The 19,455-nt window shown below is 32.1% G+C and overlaps 2 protein-coding genes across 2 annotated transcripts; both read left to right on the top strand.

Annotated features, from left to right (window-relative positions):
• The first annotated feature begins 7,082 nt into the window (after positions 1-7,082).
• LOC108331181 (thylakoid lumenal 17.9 kDa protein, chloroplastic) lies at positions 7,083-8,404 on the top strand. The gene is made up of 3 exons (XM_017565824.2): positions 7,083-7,434; positions 7,650-7,764; positions 7,918-8,404. The coding sequence occupies exons 1-3, from the start codon at positions 7,193-7,195 to the stop codon at positions 8,206-8,208; spliced, it is 648 nt and encodes a 215-aa protein (XP_017421313.1). The 5' UTR covers positions 7,083-7,192; the 3' UTR covers positions 8,209-8,404.
• A 5,124-nt stretch (positions 8,405-13,528) lies between these two features.
• Positions 13,529-16,765, top strand: LOC108331188 (protein NUCLEAR FUSION DEFECTIVE 4). Its single transcript, XM_017565834.2, has 3 exons — positions 13,529-13,916; positions 14,991-15,940; positions 16,049-16,765. Exons 1-3 carry the CDS (start codon positions 13,581-13,583, stop codon positions 16,563-16,565), a joined length of 1,803 nt encoding a protein of 600 aa, XP_017421323.1. The 5' UTR covers positions 13,529-13,580; the 3' UTR covers positions 16,566-16,765.
• The last annotated feature ends 2,690 nt before the right edge of the window (positions 16,766-19,455 follow it).

Below are 19,455 nucleotides of genomic sequence, written 5' to 3'. Positions count from 1 at the left end.
CTTGCGTCAGGGAGTGAGTATTGAAGGGTAATTTTGTTTTTTTATGGTTATGTGGTTAAGTTGCATGGCGCGGGTTCTACCTTGAAGCGTTCAAGGAAAAAGCTTTTCCTTAATTCCCTTAGGTGTATATACAAAATGTAGAGTTCTGTAGTGTCTACACATAATCACATTATAGGTCCAGAGAGAAATCCAAGTATTTTAAAGTGTTATTGGTTTCCTTTTAGTAAAATTTTGATATACTGCGTAAGTGATTACTTTGGAGTATTGGATGAATGTGTGGTACGATGAGTCCAGATAATTCTCGTGAAATTCCTTTGGTTTCTTGACTCAATTAAGTCATGTATATGATTATAATATTTTTGAAACCTCGGTGTTGTTGTGTTAATTCTTGGGAAACTATGTTTGGAAACTAACGAGAATTGCGTTATAAATATTGTGTTTGGTGAACAACGCATATTATTGATTAGTTAACGTTTATTATTGAGATTAAAGTGGAATGTAATGAGATTGTATTACAATTCTTGGGATTGATGAGCAATGTATGTTATTGAAAATATGTATGAAATAATGATGTGAGCATGAAACTATGTTATTTTCTTGTATTGTGGTCGCTCATGGATGAACTTTTCGTACTGAGTTACGGTAATAATGTATTGGACTCTCATTTTGAGATAGTGATTCGAGTGTCACTTCCCTCTGCACGAGGAGGTGGATGTCTTGTCCAAAATGACTTCGGCTCGTATGAGTATAGTGCTTGGTGGGTGTTTCCCACCGAAGTTTTTACTCTTAATTCCTTGAGAAGTCGGGGAGATAGGTTGGAAATCGCGATGGAAGACGACTCAAATTGCCCTGTTGGGAACAAGTCTCCTGTTAGTGATAACAGGTTATGACGACACAGTAGAAGGAAATGACATTGGGTCATGCATGGATTAGATGTAATGTTGATGTTGTGATGAAATATATTATATTGTTATATACTCTATAGTTAATATGATTATTGTCTATCGTGTGTTATGATATTTCTGGTTGCTCACCCTTGCATGTTCTGGTTTGTGGTTTCCACCTACGATGATCGTACTTGTACGGGAGTAGTTGGCATTGCAGATAAGGCTGGATCAAAGTAGCTGACGAGAGTTGGGATCTTTTATATTGGGGTTGATTACTTATTATATTTAATACTTTCCAGACTTGGTATTTTTATGTAAAAACGATATTCTAGAATTTTAGACAACGGTTATAATTATGTATTGCTTCCGCATTCTAATAAAATAAAGTTTGATTGTCTTAAAGAATTATTTTATGAAATATTTTTGCGAAAATTTTTACACCGTGACATCTCAAAATCGGGATGTTACATCACAAACTAATATCCCTTCCACCATCATGGGGTCACCAAACATCACTTTCCACCCTCTACTGACACTTAAACAACAAAATCAACTCAAGAGCACTGGACTTATGTCACAAAGTAACACATTTTGTCACTGGTCACTCAGGACACCACAGCTGGCTCCTGCAGTGCAACTTTCTGTACAAAACACATAATTCACTCGCGTAATCGTTTACCAGGCCACTGTAAACGATTACCACAGTGTTTTTTCCTGCACAGCTCTCAGCACTTCCCCTAATTTGCTCATCTCACAAACAATGATCCTTTCCTCCATCATGGGGTCACGAAACATGACTTCCCAACCTCTACTCACACTTAAACACTATAATGAACTCAAGACCACTGGATTTATGTTACAAAGCAACCAGTTGTAATCGATTACTTTTTTGTTTTTTTCATCTACAACTTTCACAAGTTAAATTCACTTGTTAAACCATTGCCTTCATTTCAAATACTTATTAATATTGTGCGTTCCTTTTTCATCATAACACACACATCATAACAAAAATTAAATTACACATGAAGTAATCATCGAACCTATCATCTTATTCCAATAACAATGTGTACATAGTGAAATTACAATCTGTACATATATAAACATTATGCATTACAATCAAAATATGTACATATATAAACAATCCTACAACATTCCATATTCCATTAGCGTTTCCATTCTTCTAATATTGTCGTTGTCGAGGATCCACTCACATACATATTTCTTTCTAATCCCAAGCAAGTCCTCCTGAAACCAACATTTTGCACTTTAGAAATTAACACAAGCATCAATTTTAAGAAACAGTCAAAATGGTACTTATATTCGTATATTGAGGCATGTTTTTCCCATTGTATTTTTCCTTTCCATCCCCATTTTCCATTGCTTTCAACATTATTACTCCACAATCATGTATGAAAGAATACAACCACAACATATTCCAGTTCTCAAAAACATACTCTGATGACAACACCAAATATTTCAAGAGTACAGTTATTACAACTTACAAGTTTGGTTGGAATTGGATATTTGCTTGTTGAACAGACAAAGGGCCAATATTACCTTCCGGTCTATTGAACAAGATGCAAAAAAATTGTTCAAGATTTTCAGCCTACCAATTAACAAATACAATAACAAGTTAAACAATACAGGGTTATATGACAATAAGCAATTTATTCTTCAATTAAAATTGTGCAATCTTACAACAATTGTGTCAATCCTTTTTCGGTCACATTTATCACTTTCAAAGATTACCTTGAGACCTTTGTCACATAGTTCACTTATGCTTAGGAGGTTGTGTTTGAGACCTTCAACATACAACACATCTTTGATAGTCAAGGTGTTTCCTCCTCCAATGTCTCTGGTTCCAATTATTTACCCTTTGTTGTTATCCCCATATGTTACAAATCCTTGCTTTTTCTTCTCAAAAGAGATGAACCTCTTCTTGTCACCAGTCATGTGCCTTGAACAACCACTGTCAAGATACCACAATGACTTCTTTGAATTTGAAGGTTCCTACAAAACAAATTGAGCAAGAATTTAGGTCCTCAATCTCATTATGGGTCCTTGGGGTTAATACATGCAAGCAATAATCATTTCACAACTTTAACCCATGCATATTTTCCATTTGGAATTCCACAATGTTTAATATTGCATTTGTTTGATGTATGACCATGCTTCATGCAATAAAAGCAACAAACATCTTGCACCTTATTTTTCACAAAAGTCTCATTTTCAACCCAAACTCTATGAGTTCTCTTAACTTTAGACTTTTTATGATGATGCATGTTCTTATTATTGACATTGCTTCTTTAAAGTTAGTTTTAGCATATGAATTAGGCTTGGTTTCCTTTGCAAGTAAATTTCAAGTATGTATATATCAAACATATGACTCTTAAAGATAAACATTCAACAAGTTGTTCATTTGCATTAGATTCAGACAATTTTGTTTCAAGATTACTAACTTTATTTCTTAAAACTACTTCTTCATCTAATGCTTTTTCATATTTCAATTTCAATTCATTATGTTCTTTCTTTAATTTTTTATGTGCAGCATCAAGTTTTTCATATTCATTCATTAATTCAAAGAATTTTTTTGCAAATCTAATTCACTAGACTCAAAGCTAGAATCACTTACTTGACTTCCAGTATCTTCTGAGTCAGCCATTAAATAGAGATTTTCTTCTTCATCTGATTCACTTGAGCTTGAAGAACTAGAAGCGTTTTCTTCCCATGCTATGTAAGCTTTCTTCTTCTTGGGAAATTTTCTTTCTTTCTTTTCTTCACTTCATTTGTCTTTGGGACAGTCGGTCTTTACATGTCCTCTTTCTCCACATCCATAACACTTGATGCTTCATGGAGATCCTTGATTTTCTTTTCTTTCTCCTTGGTATTTATCCTTTCCTTTTGCTCTCATAAATTTGGCAAATTTCTTTATCACGAGGCTCATGTTTTCCTCATCATCAGAGTCATTATCCTCAGTTCTTCTTGAACTCTTTCCTTTTGAAATTTCATATTTAAAAGAAGGTTTTTCTCTTGCCTTGATCCTGTTCTGCAATTGACCTGTTTAGCTCAAGCTCGTGCTCACGAAGCTTTCCAAAGAAAATCGCCATTGACATTTGAGAGAGGTTTTGAGACTACGAGATGGCAGTCACCTTTGGTTGCCAAGAGTTGTCTAATGATTTCAGAATTTTTACATTTAATTCATCTGTGTCAAAAGTCTTACCCAACCCTGTCAAATAGTTTACAATATGAGTGAAGCGCTTATAGACATCAGAAATAGTTTCTCCAGGCTACATTCTGAACATCTCATTCTCTTGGATGAGCGTATTCTTCCTTACGCGTTTCACATCATCAGTACCCTCATGTGTGACTTTGAGGACTTCCCACATTTCCTATGTTGTCTTATAAACAGAAATTCTATAGAACTCGTCAAGCACAACAACATATGAAATAATATTACGAGCCTTTATATCAAATTAGGCTCTTTTGGTTTTCTCAACAGTCTAGTTAAAATATGGTTTTTCTACTTCTACACCATCAACAGTGCTTTTAGGAATGTAAGGACCATTTTGTACAGCTTTCCAGATGCCTATATTAATAGACCCAATAAAAATTTCCATTATGACTTTCCAGAATGCGTAGTTATCACCGATAAAAAGTGGTGGTCTATTAATCGAGGCACCCTCGGCATATACTTGAGCATGATGATGACCGCCCATTTTCAAAAAATTTGAAAGAATATCAAAGCAAGCTCTGATACCAATTGTTGTCAAAACAATCGGTACCATTTTTACGCAGCGGAATAAAAATCAGAGTTACGATAAACGATTGTGAAAGCAGAGAGCTTGTTTGCTCAATTTAAAAATTTAGTTCCTTTAATTTTCTTATAAATGTTTTAGCAAACAGTTGATGTACAGAAAATGTAAAGAGTGTAGGGAGTAGAAAAACTCACACATTAGATTTTTATACTGGTTCGAATCAACAGATTTTACGTCCAGTTGTTAATCACTATAAGGAGTGATTAACAATTTCACTAAAACAGTTTCACATATTACAATATGGTGAATGAAAAATAGAAACAACAAAACCTTCCTTCGACGAACGAACCGGAAGAAATGCAACAAGAAACTTCCTTCGACAAACGAACTGTAAGAGCTTCCTTCGACACACGAACTGGAAGCAACAGCTCTGCCAACTTGAAGAGAACCTCCGACCTTTGACACACAAAGTGCGAGCTTCTCCTTTTCACAAGACTTAACAAGAGCAATGAACTAACGCTTGAGAACTTCTTCAGATTGCACTGTATTCTCAAAATGACTTAGATAAACCCTCTAAGGGTTTTGGGACAACTATATAAAGCCTACTGGTCTGAAACTAAAAAGACACATTACAACTGCCAATGATAATTGATTATTGTAAGTAATAATCGATTATTCAAGTCCGTTACAAGGTTTTCAAAAGAGTGATAATCGATTATCCTAAGGAATAATCGATTATCTGCGCAACTTGAGTAGTTTTGAATCAGACTAGGATAATCGATTATTTCAAGCAATAATCGATTATTTGCACGAGCAATGATTTTTCAAAAGGGCTCGTGATAATCGATTATTACATCAAATAATCGATTATATACGCAGATGTCCTAATGACAAAATATTTCTAAGTGTTTACATGCTCAAAGTTATTCTTAATACATTTTTAGTCTAGAAAAGTGTTTTTAAATAAATTACAACTTGATTCTTTGAGTTTTTCTCTTGTAACATCATCAAAATCATTATCTTTAAAATATTAATTCACCTCATTTGTAACATGGAGCTATTTTGGATGACTAGACAAGAATGAGCGAAATACTTTTAGATGGATTAGAGAAAAAACACGAATGAACAAAATGCTGAGAAGAAATACATACGACATTGTGCTGAAGTAACTAGATTTTAAGTAATTTATGTCAATACAAGTTATACAATCCAAATATGGATTAATCGATCAGTACCCTGCGAGTTATGTGAGCTAACATACTATAATATCCGTTTGTCTCACACTTTTTCTTACGAGCCTAGAAACCATTCACATGACCATTCTTAATACTATTAATATTATATTATACATGTCCTAAATCTATTTATTTTCTAATAATAACTTAAAAATTCATATTTAAGTGGACGTTAATGGAATAATATGAATAATATTCAAAATTAAATTGCATTAATCAATACTATGAAAAAAAAATTATAATAATAAAATATAATGAAATTTTTATTATTATAATTATAAAATTAAATATAAATAATTTTATAATTTTATTATAAATATTTTTTATTTATTTTATAGGTTTTTTATTTAAAAAGTTGTTGAGTTTAAAAAACGGTCAAATCCGAAAAAAAAATATTAATAAAGAAACAATATAAAATAATTATTTTACTTAAAGAATATTATTTAAAAAATAAAATTGAAAATAAAAATATAAACAATAAAAAGAAAAATATCTTTATACAGGTAACTATATTAAATAATAGTTAATATTTTTGGATTGCCCTATTTTGTCCTGTTTTAATCATTATTTACTGCTCGTGTTATAATAGGTGTTACGAAAAAGGTTTTACAAGATATATTATTTTAGTTCTCAAATATGTTAGTAATTTTATTCATAATAATATTAAATAAGAAATTACAAATAAATTAATAATAATAATCTTAATTTTATAAAATTATTTAATTTTTTATTAATAGTATTTTTATATATGATATTGAAAATTAAAATATTTTTTATCAAGTTTAATTATTTTATCTTATTGATCTTTAATATAAAATATTTTAAATAACTTTGTATTATCTATTGGCATATATTAGTTTTTATAAAAGAAGGAAAAATACAAAAGAGAAAGAGTAATGTGTCAGGTAGCTAAAAAAATAATATAATAAAGTTAAAAAAAGTAATGATTATGTTATGCAGCTTTTAAAAAAAATTATAATTACATATTTTAATATATTGAGTTATTGTTTATAAAAGAATAAAATGAGAAGACGTTCCTATTACTTTCTTTTTTCATAAAATAAATAAAAATTAAATCATATAAAAATAGCGTTAAAAGGTGGTATATAAATAACTAAAGTTAGAACCAGACTTATCACTTGACAAATAAATGAAAAAAAAATAAATAGTTGGCTCTTTCCGGAACTACCCTTCCCTAGAGCTGAACAAACGACTGAGCTAAAGGATGAACTTTCAAAGGCTAAAACAAATTATGGTGAATTGTTTGAAAAGTAAAACCAGAAAGAGTGATGGAGCAAAAGGGACTCCATAAATCATGATTCTGATGAGTGTTCTTCCTCTTCTTGCTGTTCCTAAACTGAAAACTCAGACTCAAACTCCAAACCTTGCACTTGGAGATAGGGTCCTACCTAATCTCATCTCTTTGGCCCTTGCAGCAACCTTAGCCTCTCCTTTTCCTTCTCATGCAATCCCATCTCTCACTTCTCAATCCCCTCCACTCTCCCTCACCACTCCTTTCTCTCAATCCAAGAACTTGGAACTTGGACTAGAAAATGGGTATGTAAATATTCTTCATGCTTTCCCCCTTTTGCCTCAATCTACAATACCACGGTTTCTCAGTCTCAGAATTACGCTTTCCATGTCTGCATATACTCACTTTGTAATGCATATCATACATTGCATATAATTGTTGTTTCTTATAGCAATGGATTGATTTCATGCTTCATAAATAATACCATGGTTTATTATCACCAATGTTTTCTGTCTTGCAGAAAAATTAGACCTTGTCCATCAATCAATCCTGGTTGCATATCAACAAATCCAAAGTCATCATCTTTTTCGTTTCCTTGGCTGATTCCTGCAAATTCCTTGGATGATGCTATTCAGGTCCTCACAAGTGTCCTACATATCCACCATCTTCATTTTGGCTGTTTATGACTTTTCTTGCTATGGTTGTTTGCATCTGAGTAAGGCACATATAGCCATTCCTTTAGTACATTTCCTTTTTGTCTAACTTATTTTTATTCATTCATTTTTCAGAAACTACGTGAAGCAATCCTAAAGACCCAGAAAAATGTGAAGTTCCAGCCTGTGGAAGATACCCCAGATGGTCAATATCTAGAGGCTGAAGTTGATGGAGGATTTGGTAGAGATGTTGTTGAGTTTCTGGTGAAAGGTGATGTGGTTGCTTACAGATGTGTGGCAATGAAAGTAACTTATGTGTACCCTTTCACTACTGCATTGGGAGATTCAAAGGGTCAAGAAGCAAGACTGAAACAAATTAATGATCAATTGGGATGGTATGCTCCAAGTTTTGATTCCATGGAATAGTTTTGTTTTCATGTTTTATTTCCTTTAGTTCTTTGATTAGTGCCAAGCAGAGAGTGCCTTCATGTTATATTTTGCCTACTATGTTCAACAGTCTCGGATTCATTCTATCTGTTAATAGTTTCTACAACTGTTCTTGTTAGAATTCGAATTTCAAATTTTTATTTAAAAAACTAAGAATTCGAATTTTATGTTTCAATTGGGACGGCTTGATTTCAATCAAACCATTTTTTATGGCCTAGGTTAAGATATGAACGATTTAACATTGTTTTTTCTATTAATGTTAATAAAGGTTTATTTGATTATTATCATTACTGTCATTTTTTTAGTGTTAATTAGGACATTTTTAATAAAGGTTTATTTGATTAATTATTTCCTAATTAATATTAATTAGGACATTTTTATTAACATCAATAATACTTGTAGGTTGATGTCAAATAAAGTTGTTTTCAATCATAATATAGATTCAAGTTGTTTTTCAATAAATATTAAATTTTCTTAATCAATATTAATAAGACTATTTTTCAATTACTGTTAACTAGGATTCTGTGTTGACACTAAAAAGACTATTTTCTACTTGATGTAAGTAAAAGAAAAACTAGTCCTAATTGATGTGAATTTTTTTGCTGTTGTTATGGTTGAAATTATTTATCCTCTAGTGTAGGTGAGAGTTAGGTCTAGACTAATATTTATTAGAGTTTTTTTAACTAATATCTATGGGACTATTCTTTAGAATATGTCAATCCATTTTTTTTCGTTGAAGTTTTAATGATTACTCTTGTTAGAAAAACAAAATTCAATAAATTTAAATGGCTATATTTTGATACAAAATTTTCAAATTTTAATAATTTAAAAAATAAAATTTAAAATTTAGTCTATTAAATTGTTAAAAGTTATAAAATTTTTAACTTAAAAGCAAACTAAGTGTTTTTAAAATTTTGTATATAGGTTTAAACCCTTTAGTTGTTTCTATTTATGTGGATTTTTCCCTCCCCTTCTTATTAGAATCCTCAATTGAGTCCTTATAAGTGCTAATTTGAATCAATTGAGCCCATGTCGTTAAATTTAGTTAACGGGGTTAAGTTTTTGCACATGTGGAAAATTGATGTGTCAAATTTTTAAGACGTGGCATGGTGAGAGTTGAAACGTGGCATGGTGAGAGTTGAAACGTGGCATGGTTTAGGCCTGCGGGAATTTTGGTAAAATGTAATAATATAATATTAGGATTTCTGAAATGGGATTTAGGGTTCAATCAAATTGAATGGGATTAAAAATGAGAAGTGTTTGTAGATCAGATGAAGGGATGGAGATTAAGTGGTTGTAGATCTGAGAAGTGGTTGTTGATCAAATCCACCCCAATTGCATTTTAGCAAATTGGGGAAAATTGTTCCTGCTTCTACGTCGCGAAGGGGAGATGGTGCACTACCACGACGTGGGTTTGGCTAACTAATGAAGGATTGCTCACCGCTGATGATGGCGCGACATTGCTACTGGGTCGCACTAAGGAATCTATTTCTGGTTATTTGCTTTCCTTGTAGGTTTCGAAATCTCTGGAGGAGGAAGAACATGGAAGCGGTAGCGCGATTCTGAGAAGTTGTTTCTTGTTGCAGGGTTTTCGTCACGATCTATGGAGAAGAAGTTCTTGGTGGTTACAGCGCTTCTGGCTTTTCTGGATCTGCAAGTGAAGGTGGCGCGATGTAGGCTGATGCGATTCTGGGTTGTGCGGCAGTGATGGAGGAGAAGACTCGCGATTTCAGGGAGAGTGGCAGTTTGTTTTTTTTTTTTGCGTTTTCTGGATTTTGGGAATTACAAGTGAAAGAAGGAGATCGCGCAAGGAGATTCACAGTGGTGTTCTAGATGCTGTTTGGGTTTTTCTGGGTTGGGTTTTTACTGGGAATATCAACAAAGTCTAAGTCTATTAGATTCTTCTCATATATCAATCTCCTTTCTTCTTCTGGCAATAAGATTCTCCAACCGCGTGTTCCTTTTCAGCTCTAAATTTCCCAGATCCATGAGGTTCTTTTGGTCATTCTCTGTCCATTTAGTGACAGATTTACTTTCATCTTCTTTGCCACATGTAGCTTCTTCTTCCTCTTCTATGAACCCTAAATCCCATTTCAGAAATTCATATTATTAAAATTTAAAAAGTTGCTAAATTCCACGTATTCAACTCTCAGTATGCCACTTTTTAAAAATTTGACACATCAATCTTCCACTTGTGCAAAAACTTAGCCTCGTTAACTAAATTTAACGGCAGGGGCTCAATTGATTCAAATTAGCACTTATAAGGACTCAATTGGGGATTCTAATAAGAAGGGGATCAAACTGAGAAAAACCCACATAAATAAGGACAACTAAAAGGTTTAAACCTAATTCAAAACATGGGGCAATAATTTTGCACGCTTTCCACGTGAGTGATGAAGAAAAATACAAAAGTTGAAAACATGGTCATATTAATAGTTGATATAGAATCTAGTTACAATATTATTTTTTATGTAGTTATATGTTAGTAAGTGAGTTTATAATTAATTCAATTTTATAAAATTCGTCTCTAATTGAACCGTGTTTGTTTAAGTCATTGCATATGTCATTCTAATCTTTTGACGTTAAACAAAGGAAAAAAATACATTATTAATACTTTGAATTATATAATAATAGAATATAATTCAAAAATACACAAAAGGCATTATTTATTTATTTTTACGTTTATAACAACCATTTCTAAAGCAATAAGGTTTCTCTATTAAGTTATCAAAACATAGTCATACAAATATATATATATATATATATATATATATATATATATATATATATATATATATATATATATATATATATATATATATATATATATAAACATATTATATACAGTATCCCATGTAAAAGTTTTCCCCAAAGTATTTCAAAATTCTAAGAAAAATATTAAGATTAGTAAAAAATATATTTTTCTATAACTATCTTTATAACTATGTAGGTCATAATATATCTTTTAGTAACATAAGTGAGGAGAAAAGGAGAGAAAAAGCAATTTATGAGCTTAAATCATTTAATAGCTCTTCAACTTAAGAGTATAAATCTCATGAGTTCACAAATTGATTTATATTGTTGTAATTCTCTTTATGAGAGTTTATTCAATATGTATCAGTGTTTGTAAGTTTGAGTTAAATTTCTGTACTAGTCAAGTTAGGTTAGGAAATCATGAGTTACTGATAACATTCAGATGTTAGGAGTGACGAATAATACTCAACTAGGAGTGGTGTAAGAATATTCAACCAGGAGTAGGTAAACTCGGTCTAGATAGTTGTATAAGGGTACATCCTAGAGAGGTTAAACTCGGAATAATCAGGTTGACTAGAAAAGCAAGACTGATACTAATACTCGTTGTAACCAATAGTGGTTTATAATACTCAGACTATTTGTGCTGACTAGAAGACCAGGAGTGGGTTAAACTCATCCATACATTACTTCCTCATGAACATAGTTGATCTAGTACATTATCCAAAATATCCAACTATTTACTAGTTTATTAGTCTTTGGTCCAACTTTAATGTATTTGAAGTATTTTATTGTTATTCAAATACTTTAAGAATTAATTAATAACGTTAATTTAATCTGATGTATATTTAAAAGATAAGTATCAAGAAAAGAGAAATTAAACTTAAAAAATAAATGAAAGATATACAAAGTTTGTTTGATTTTTTTAAAATGGTAATTCAAAAGTATTACTTACAATCATTGCCCTAATCAATATCAGTAATACTCAAGTAATACGGGTCGATCCGGCTCACCACGGGTTGATCACTTAGTAAGTCAACCTAACCCGGCTCACTTCTGAAAAAATTCAAACTTGGCCCGACCCACCGCGGGTTGGTGAGTTAAACGAGTTGACTCATCCACGGGTTAGTGAGTTAAACGAGTTGACTCATTGACTTATTTAATTATAAGTTTTTTTTAAATAAAAAGTTTACAATTTTTTCATTCAAATCTAAATAAACGTCATACTAAAATGATGTTAAACTCCAAAGACAATTCAAAAAAAAAATCATACAATCCAAGCATAATCCAAAAACATGTACAAAAAGCGAATAAATAAGTTTTTAATATTGATAATTTTTGTATCACTTGTCCATTTATAATATTAGAGTTTTGAATAGATAAATCTATAACATTTTTCTCTCTTGAAACATCTTCTTTATTACCATATACAAAATAATTAAATTAAATTAGATGAGTTGGTGAGTCAACCAGACTCACCACGTGTTCAACCCGGTGAGTCGAGTTCTAAGTGAGTCGGATTAAAAACTAGCCTGCATAAAAAAAATTATACTTTTTTCAAACTCAACCGGACTCAAATCCATGTTGAGCCGGGTTGGCTCGGAGGTTACAACCCATTTTGAATACAGCACATACGTTACTGTTACTGTTACATGGTTTTAGAAAAAAAAATTATTCCATAAACATTTAATGTACATTAAGTTTAAATTTTTATTAAACGTACGTATAACAAAAGCCCTAATTTTTTTTTTCAAAATTACTAAAATTTGTGCAAATTTTAAAATATTACAAAACAAATAAATTGTACCAGATTGGTATAATTTTATTGCAAAAAAATTTGTATAAACTTAACATAACTATGATTCACTAAAGTAAAAGTATGTTAAATTGATATGATTTTAATTAAAAAAACATAATTAAGTAATACAATTTTAATTTATATCATAATATAATTTTAATTTATATTGAAGTTGTATCATTGATACGACTTTAACTAAAATAAAAATAAATTACATTATTTATTTTTATACTTATTTTAAAATATACACTTAAAAATAATTGTACCATTGTGATGATTTGCCAAAATTTTACTCATAAATTGCATATACACTATTGCGACACATGGATACAAGTTGCAAGATATTTTAATGCAACCTTTAAATCCTTTTCATTTGGAATTCTATTAAAGCAGAAGAAGTTGACAATATATCCCTTTATTTGAGACCTAAAACTGTTGATATTTTCTTCAAGAAATATCTGTCATGGTGGAAAGCGCACACATTTGACAAAAACGTCTTACTAACTGGAGATAGATACCTATAAGAAGTCATATACATATGGACAATGTAAGTAGGAAAAAACTTCAATGAAAACACCACAGAATGGCTTGAAAGTAATTTGAACAGAACTTTTATGAATTAATTATAGATATTTTAGCACAAGTCATTTTTAACTTTTTTTTTATGGTGATTATGATTGAAAATGAGAGTGTGATATTTTGGGTTGGGCCTCGAAAAGTAAACTCAAAAGCACGAAGCTAATTCATAACCACTTATATAAAATGAGTCTGGAAACGCGATAGAAGGTGGAGAGTGGAGAAGATGGTGAGGGTGCATGAGAAAGTGAAGGAGTTTGTGAGGCACAGATGGGTGGTGTTTGTGTGCGCGATGTGGGACATGTCATTCGCAGGCACCTCGTACATGTTCGGGAGCATATCGCCGGTGATAAAGAGCAGCATGGGTTTCAATCAGAAGCAGGTGGCGTTCTTGAGCGTGGCCAAGGATTTGGGTGACAACGTTGGTCTTCTTGCCGGCAAATTCAGCCAGCTCTACCCCATTTCCACTCTCATTCTTATTGGAGTCTTCCAGAATGTTCTTGGTTATGGCCTCGTTTGGCTCGTCGTCACGCATCGCCTTCCCGCTTTACCTCTTTGGCTGGTATGTTCATTACCCTTTACTTTGTTTCCTTAAATTGCCTTATTATTTTCAAGTTACTTCCTGTTAATAAGTTAACTTCTAATTTAAAACTTTTCAATTAATGTAAATTAGTGATTAGAATTATAAATGTTTTAGTACAGCTAAGTTAACCTTTTTATATTAGAACTGTTGAATACAAGCATCAAATAGATTACACTAGTTGTGTAATTTTCATATAGTACCATAAATTGCACTTTTTGTTATTTCAATATTTATAATGTTATTTTTTTTTAATTTGAACTAAATGAAAAACTACAAAGTAATTCGTTAAATATTGAATATGGTAAATTAGTTAATTGTGTGTATAAAATTTAAAATGAGTAATAGTGAGTAAAAGAAATTAAAAATAAAAAAATATATTAAGATATAAAAAATAATAATAGAAGAAATTTAGAAAAATTATAAAATAAAAAGTAGCATTACTAGCTTATGTTGTAACTCAGATTAGAAATTTCGTATGACAAACTATTTGGTGTAACTTATCAAGTATTAATCATAGTCAAAGTTAATTAGCTTATTAATTCTCACTAAATACACTTTTAATAGTAATATTTTTGTTATTTATATTTTTACTTAATTTTTAATTGAATATGTATTAGGACGTAAAAATAAAAATAAGAGAGAGAAAAAAAAAGTCTTATAAATGTTTTATTAAAATTTTTAAAAATATTTTTTTATATTTTCAAAGTAACTTTAAAAACACTTAAAAATTATTAATTTTATAAAAGTGCTTTTGGGAGTTACAGAAAAGAGTATACTTACTTTTGATTACTGGAAAATGTATTTTTAACAATTTCCTTTTTTATAATTATGTCATTGTGATCTGTTTCAAATATACGTATGAATAAAATAAAATAAAATAGTGATTCATATTTTTAAAAAGTTGTTAATATATATATCATAATTGTAATATTATTAAAATGATATTATTTGAGGTTCTTGAGTGATTACTCTTGGGTTGTGGTGCGCGTTCTGGCACCTGGAGAAAGTTCAACCCAATTCATGTTGATCTATTAACCAGGTGGTGATTTGCAGCTATGTATTCTAATCTTTGTGGGACAAAATGGATCAACGTATTACAACACAGCTGCACTGGTTTCCAGCGTGCAAAGTTTCCCCGAGAGCAGAGGCCACGTGGTGGGGATTTTGAAGGGCTTCGTTGGCCTAAGCGGTGCAATCTGGACTCAAATCATAGCCATGATGAATCTCCCTGATCAAGCCTCTCTCATTTTCATCATTGCAGTTGGACCTGCAATGGTTTCATTAGCCCTGATCTTCATCATCAAACCCGTTCACACTTATCAACAATCTAGAGCCTCTGATGAATCAGGTTTCATGTTCATCTACAGCATTTGCCTTCTCTTGGCTGCTTACATGACGGGAGTTTTGTTGCTAGAAAACATGCTTCATTTGGACCAAACCATCATCTCAATGTTTGCACTCATTCTCATCATTCTCATATTGCTTCCAATCACAGTTCCCATTCTATTGGTTTTCTTCTCTGGACCCCAGAGTGCTGACCAAGAAGCCCTCTTGGAACCACCACTGCTACAAGCGACAAAGTCTAAGAATGTGATTGGGGAGAGTAGTAGTACTGCCAGAGTAACCAAACACGTTGAAAATGAGAAGAGCATTCCCCCGAACCTAGAGGTGCTTCCTCTGTCCGAAGGGCCAAGGGACATGTTTCAGATTCAAGCTAGGCTTTGGCAAGCTCTGACCAACGCTTTGAGGAAAATCAAGCTAAAAAATGGGCCCCGTAGAGGAGAGGATTTCACCTTGTCACAAGCAATGGCCCAGGCTGACTTTTGGGTGATGTTTTTCTCTCTAGTCATGGGCGCTGGGTCGGGCTTGACAATCATAAATAACATGGGCCAGATATGTCAATCATTGGGAGACAACAACGTAAATGTCTATGTCTCAGTTATCAGCATATCCAACTTCCTTGGTCGTGTTGGTGGTGGCTACTTCTCAGAGGTTATAGTAAGGTACCATCTTTACTACCATATTCTCTTTCTATTATTTATTTCTTACAATATAAAAAGTGGAACACATGAATCACAGCACGTGTGCTTTTGTGCATGGTTTTCAAGCAGAAATTTTGGGTATCCGAGACTTATAGCATTGGCAGTGATTCAAGCGATGATGTCTTTGGGACTCTTCTACTACGTGGTGGGATTGGTTGGACAAGTTTACGTGGTGGGGATATTGAACGGCTTTGGGTACGGTGCTCACTGGTCAATTGCTCTAGCAGCAGCATCAGAACTATTTGGCGTGAAAAACTTTGGAACTTTGTACAATTTTCTGACTATGGCTAGCCCAGCAGGGTCTCTCTTCTTGTCTGGATTTGTGGCAAGCACAATATATGACTACTATGCAGAGCAACAGTCAAAGCACCGAATGATGCAAACTTTTGAAGCCTCCAACTTGGCAATTTCTTACCACGTCATAGCAAATAACAGTGAGGTGCTTCTTTGCGAGGGAAACATTTGCTTCTCCCTCACTTGTGGAATATTGGCACTGGTTTGCTTGTTTGCAGCTTCTTTGAGCTTGGTCATCGCTCACAGAACAAGAAGGTTCTATGCACAACTTTATGAGGAGTCTCGAAGGTAAAAAGTGGGAGCAAGCATATATATACATGAGATCTTCCATGCATGTTCCATTCCTGGAGAGTCTCAATACCTTTTGAATATTGTGTTCAATTATTGTTTGTATATACTCTGCCTCTCTCGTCTCTCTTTTGGACTCTAAAATTTTAGATTTGTTATGAAAGAAATGCTCACACCTTTTTATTTGGTCAAATTCATGTGTCTATATGTGAGTTTCACTGTTACTTGATAACAGAATTTACAATAAAGAAGACTTTTATGATTTCTAAATAAAGAAAATAAACAAGTGCTATAAAATACAACTTTAACATAAAAAAAAACAAGCAAAATTCGTATTTAGAAGTATAATTCTTTTCTTGACAAATCTTTCATCAAGCATGACTTATTTAAAAGTTATCTCAATGAATAGTTTAGTTTAGAAATAAAAAATATCATATATTTTTTTCTCTAAAACAATAACTCATGTTAGAAGTTTATATGAAATCCAATATTTCAATTAATTTTATCTGTCATTACATGAATCATATCATTGAAAAGAAAAAAAAAACAGAGACATACCAAACCCATGAAAAGAGAAACCAAGACTATTCTCTACTAAAGAAAGCAAACCATAAGAAGTGATACCTATTATAAGAAAAAATATCCAAACTAATAACATATGAGATAACAAGATATCATTAAAGTCAATTTTACTCTCAATCTCTAAATTAACCAATTTGGTGAAGTGGAAAATATATGTGAAATGTCAAAATTATTCTTATAGATTTTAATTAAGTTTTACCCTTTTATCCCTCCTTTGTACTCCCTTTTCCCTTCCTACTTCCACGAAGTGCACTTGAACAACCATATGTAACTCGCAGTGAATTATGGAATGATGAAGATGCAAGTAGAATATGGAGGTCATTGATAACTCTCATCAGTTTTTTCACATTTGTCTAGGTTTAGAAGTTTTTCTTAACTTCTTTTAGTTTTTAATTGTTTAGAATTAGGCTAGTTTTATGTTTTTCTCTTAATTATTTAGTTTTGTAAAATTTTAGTTAAAAATAGGTTTTTAGGAATATTTTTTAGTTCTTGTTAATAATTTGAGATTTTATTTTTTTTAGAAAATCTTTGATAAAAATCTTTCTTTTTAATTGTTGGATTTTTTTTCTTGATTTTTTTTCTTTCTTGCTGTAGAATAACCCCTTATAATTTGGGCTGAAGAGGTAAAAGTAGGTTGAAAATGGCTGATTCAAACTGCACTGATCAAAACGCTGCACCGCTGAAAATGCAATTGGGCTGAAACGTCATTGCTGATTGGGCTGTTTGAATCAGGAAGGGATTTGGCCTGCACTTTAGAAGGGCGACGCCGTTTTGGTGCGTTTTGGAATGATGCAACTACACTTGAATCGAGCTGTTGATTATATTGGGCTGCATTTAGTACAACGGTGTCGTTTTGAAGAGGCATTACTGCCTTTGAAGGGGCCCAAATTATGCATCTCATTTGGCAGAAAAGAAAACACTCCCTCGAGCTGGGGCAGAAAAAAGGAGAGAGCGAAGCAAGTTGAGAAGAAGAGCACGTCTCGTCCTGCCCGAAGAAGATGACCGACGAGAAAAGGGAGCTGACCGGAGCTACCATGTGGATAGGATCGACGATCAGAGTGAAGCAAGGATGCAAAAGAAAAGGAGGATTGTCCGATGAGGTGAAGACCGAAGCGTCGAAAATAAGTTTCCTTCCTTCCTTTTTCCCCTTTCTTTTCTCTTTTCTTTTCAAACCCTATATAAAGGGGTTTCTACAATGTATATACAGAGACTTTTACACACTTACAGACGCTACAGTTCTTCATTCTTTAGTTTAGGGTTTTTACTTGCTTTTGTAGAGTAGGGATTTTGTTACTTGATTTCGCGGAGGAATTCACGAGAGTGACAGAAGTGAGCTTCCTCTGTGGTTTCTGGTATGCATGTAGTTTTAGTTTTTTATTTTAATAAAGTGTTGCTTTCGATTCATTATTTTGATTTCTAATTTCTTATTTTTTTCAACTTTGTTCTTATTCTATTCATGATTTTTTTGTTTTGTTTTTAATTGAAAATGATTTTGACTTTGTCACTCTGCATTCTATAATTCCTTTTGGAATTAAATGACTCTGTATTGAGCATTCTTTTTCGAGATGTCTTCTCGAGTCAGAGATGAGTCCAATGCATAAAAATTGATTCAAATTTGTGTTTCTTTTATCAGATTTAGGTTTGCATTGATTGAGAATGAGTAGGAATTACCACTGTAAGTTCTGAAATATGAACTATAAGACCCTATGATAGGCTTACTTTAGTCAAAATGTCTTTTTGAGTGTAATTGAAACTTTATCCTCAATCATTTGCACATTTAAATTGTGTTTGTGAATTTTAGATTGATGAATAGGAAAATGAACATTGGTTGGACAAATTAGTGGAAAAAGTCAAATTAGTTTCTGAAATATGACCTAGAATACCCTGTATTTGGATTCAACTTCATAGGATGTCTTCCTGAGAACTCTAAGCACTCTTTTATTCACTCCAATGTGCATTTCACCTATGAAATCAATTCTGTTTTTGAGTGTTATTTTGCTTTTGATCAATTAGAACTTAGGTACTGATTTTTTTTACTTTGTCTCAATTCTAAATTTTGTTTTTAGTTGCTTTCTAATGTTGTTCTTAATTACTTCTTTTTAGAGTAGGATTTGATGATTCATTTTAGGTTTTATGTTTTACATTCTAATTCAGATTTGATGCTTAGTTTAGGAATATCTCGTGACTGTTAATGTATTCTTTTATACTTAGGTTTTGCTTCTGTTCTGCATTTCTATTTCAAAGATTGTCTTTCCTTATTTTTTTTAGCATTTGAGTTTTGTTTAGATTGTATCGTATGTTATGTTTCAGTT

This window comes from Vigna angularis, chromosome 4 (genome assembly GCF_016808095.1).
Source record: "Vigna angularis cultivar LongXiaoDou No.4 chromosome 4, ASM1680809v1, whole genome shotgun sequence".
NCBI classification, from domain to species: Eukaryota; Viridiplantae; Streptophyta; class Magnoliopsida; order Fabales; family Fabaceae; genus Vigna; species Vigna angularis.
The sequence above is the reverse complement of the archived record's forward strand: the minus strand, read 5'-3'. Positions and strand labels throughout refer to the sequence as shown.

Bases quoted from the DNA above. Each gene is read 5' to 3' on its own strand.
- LOC108331181 (XM_017565824.2), top strand. From the start codon at position 7,193: ATGATTCTGATGAGTGTTCTTCCTCTTCTTGCTGTTCCTAAACTGAAA. The intron at 7,435-7,649 runs GTATGTAAATAT...TCTGTCTTGCAG, and splicing joins GAACTTGGACTAGAAAATGG to AAAAATTAGACCTTGTCCAT. The intron at 7,765-7,917 runs GTCCTCACAAGT...TTCATTTTTCAG, and splicing joins CCTTGGATGATGCTATTCAG to AAACTACGTGAAGCAATCCT.
- LOC108331188 (XM_017565834.2), top strand. From the start codon at position 13,581: ATGGTGAGGGTGCATGAGAAAGTGAAGGAGTTTGTGAGGCACAGATGG. The intron at 13,917-14,990 runs GTATGTTCATTA...GGTGATTTGCAG, and splicing joins CCGCTTTACCTCTTTGGCTG to CTATGTATTCTAATCTTTGT. The intron at 15,941-16,048 runs GTACCATCTTTA...GTTTTCAAGCAG, and splicing joins TTCTCAGAGGTTATAGTAAG to AAATTTTGGGTATCCGAGAC.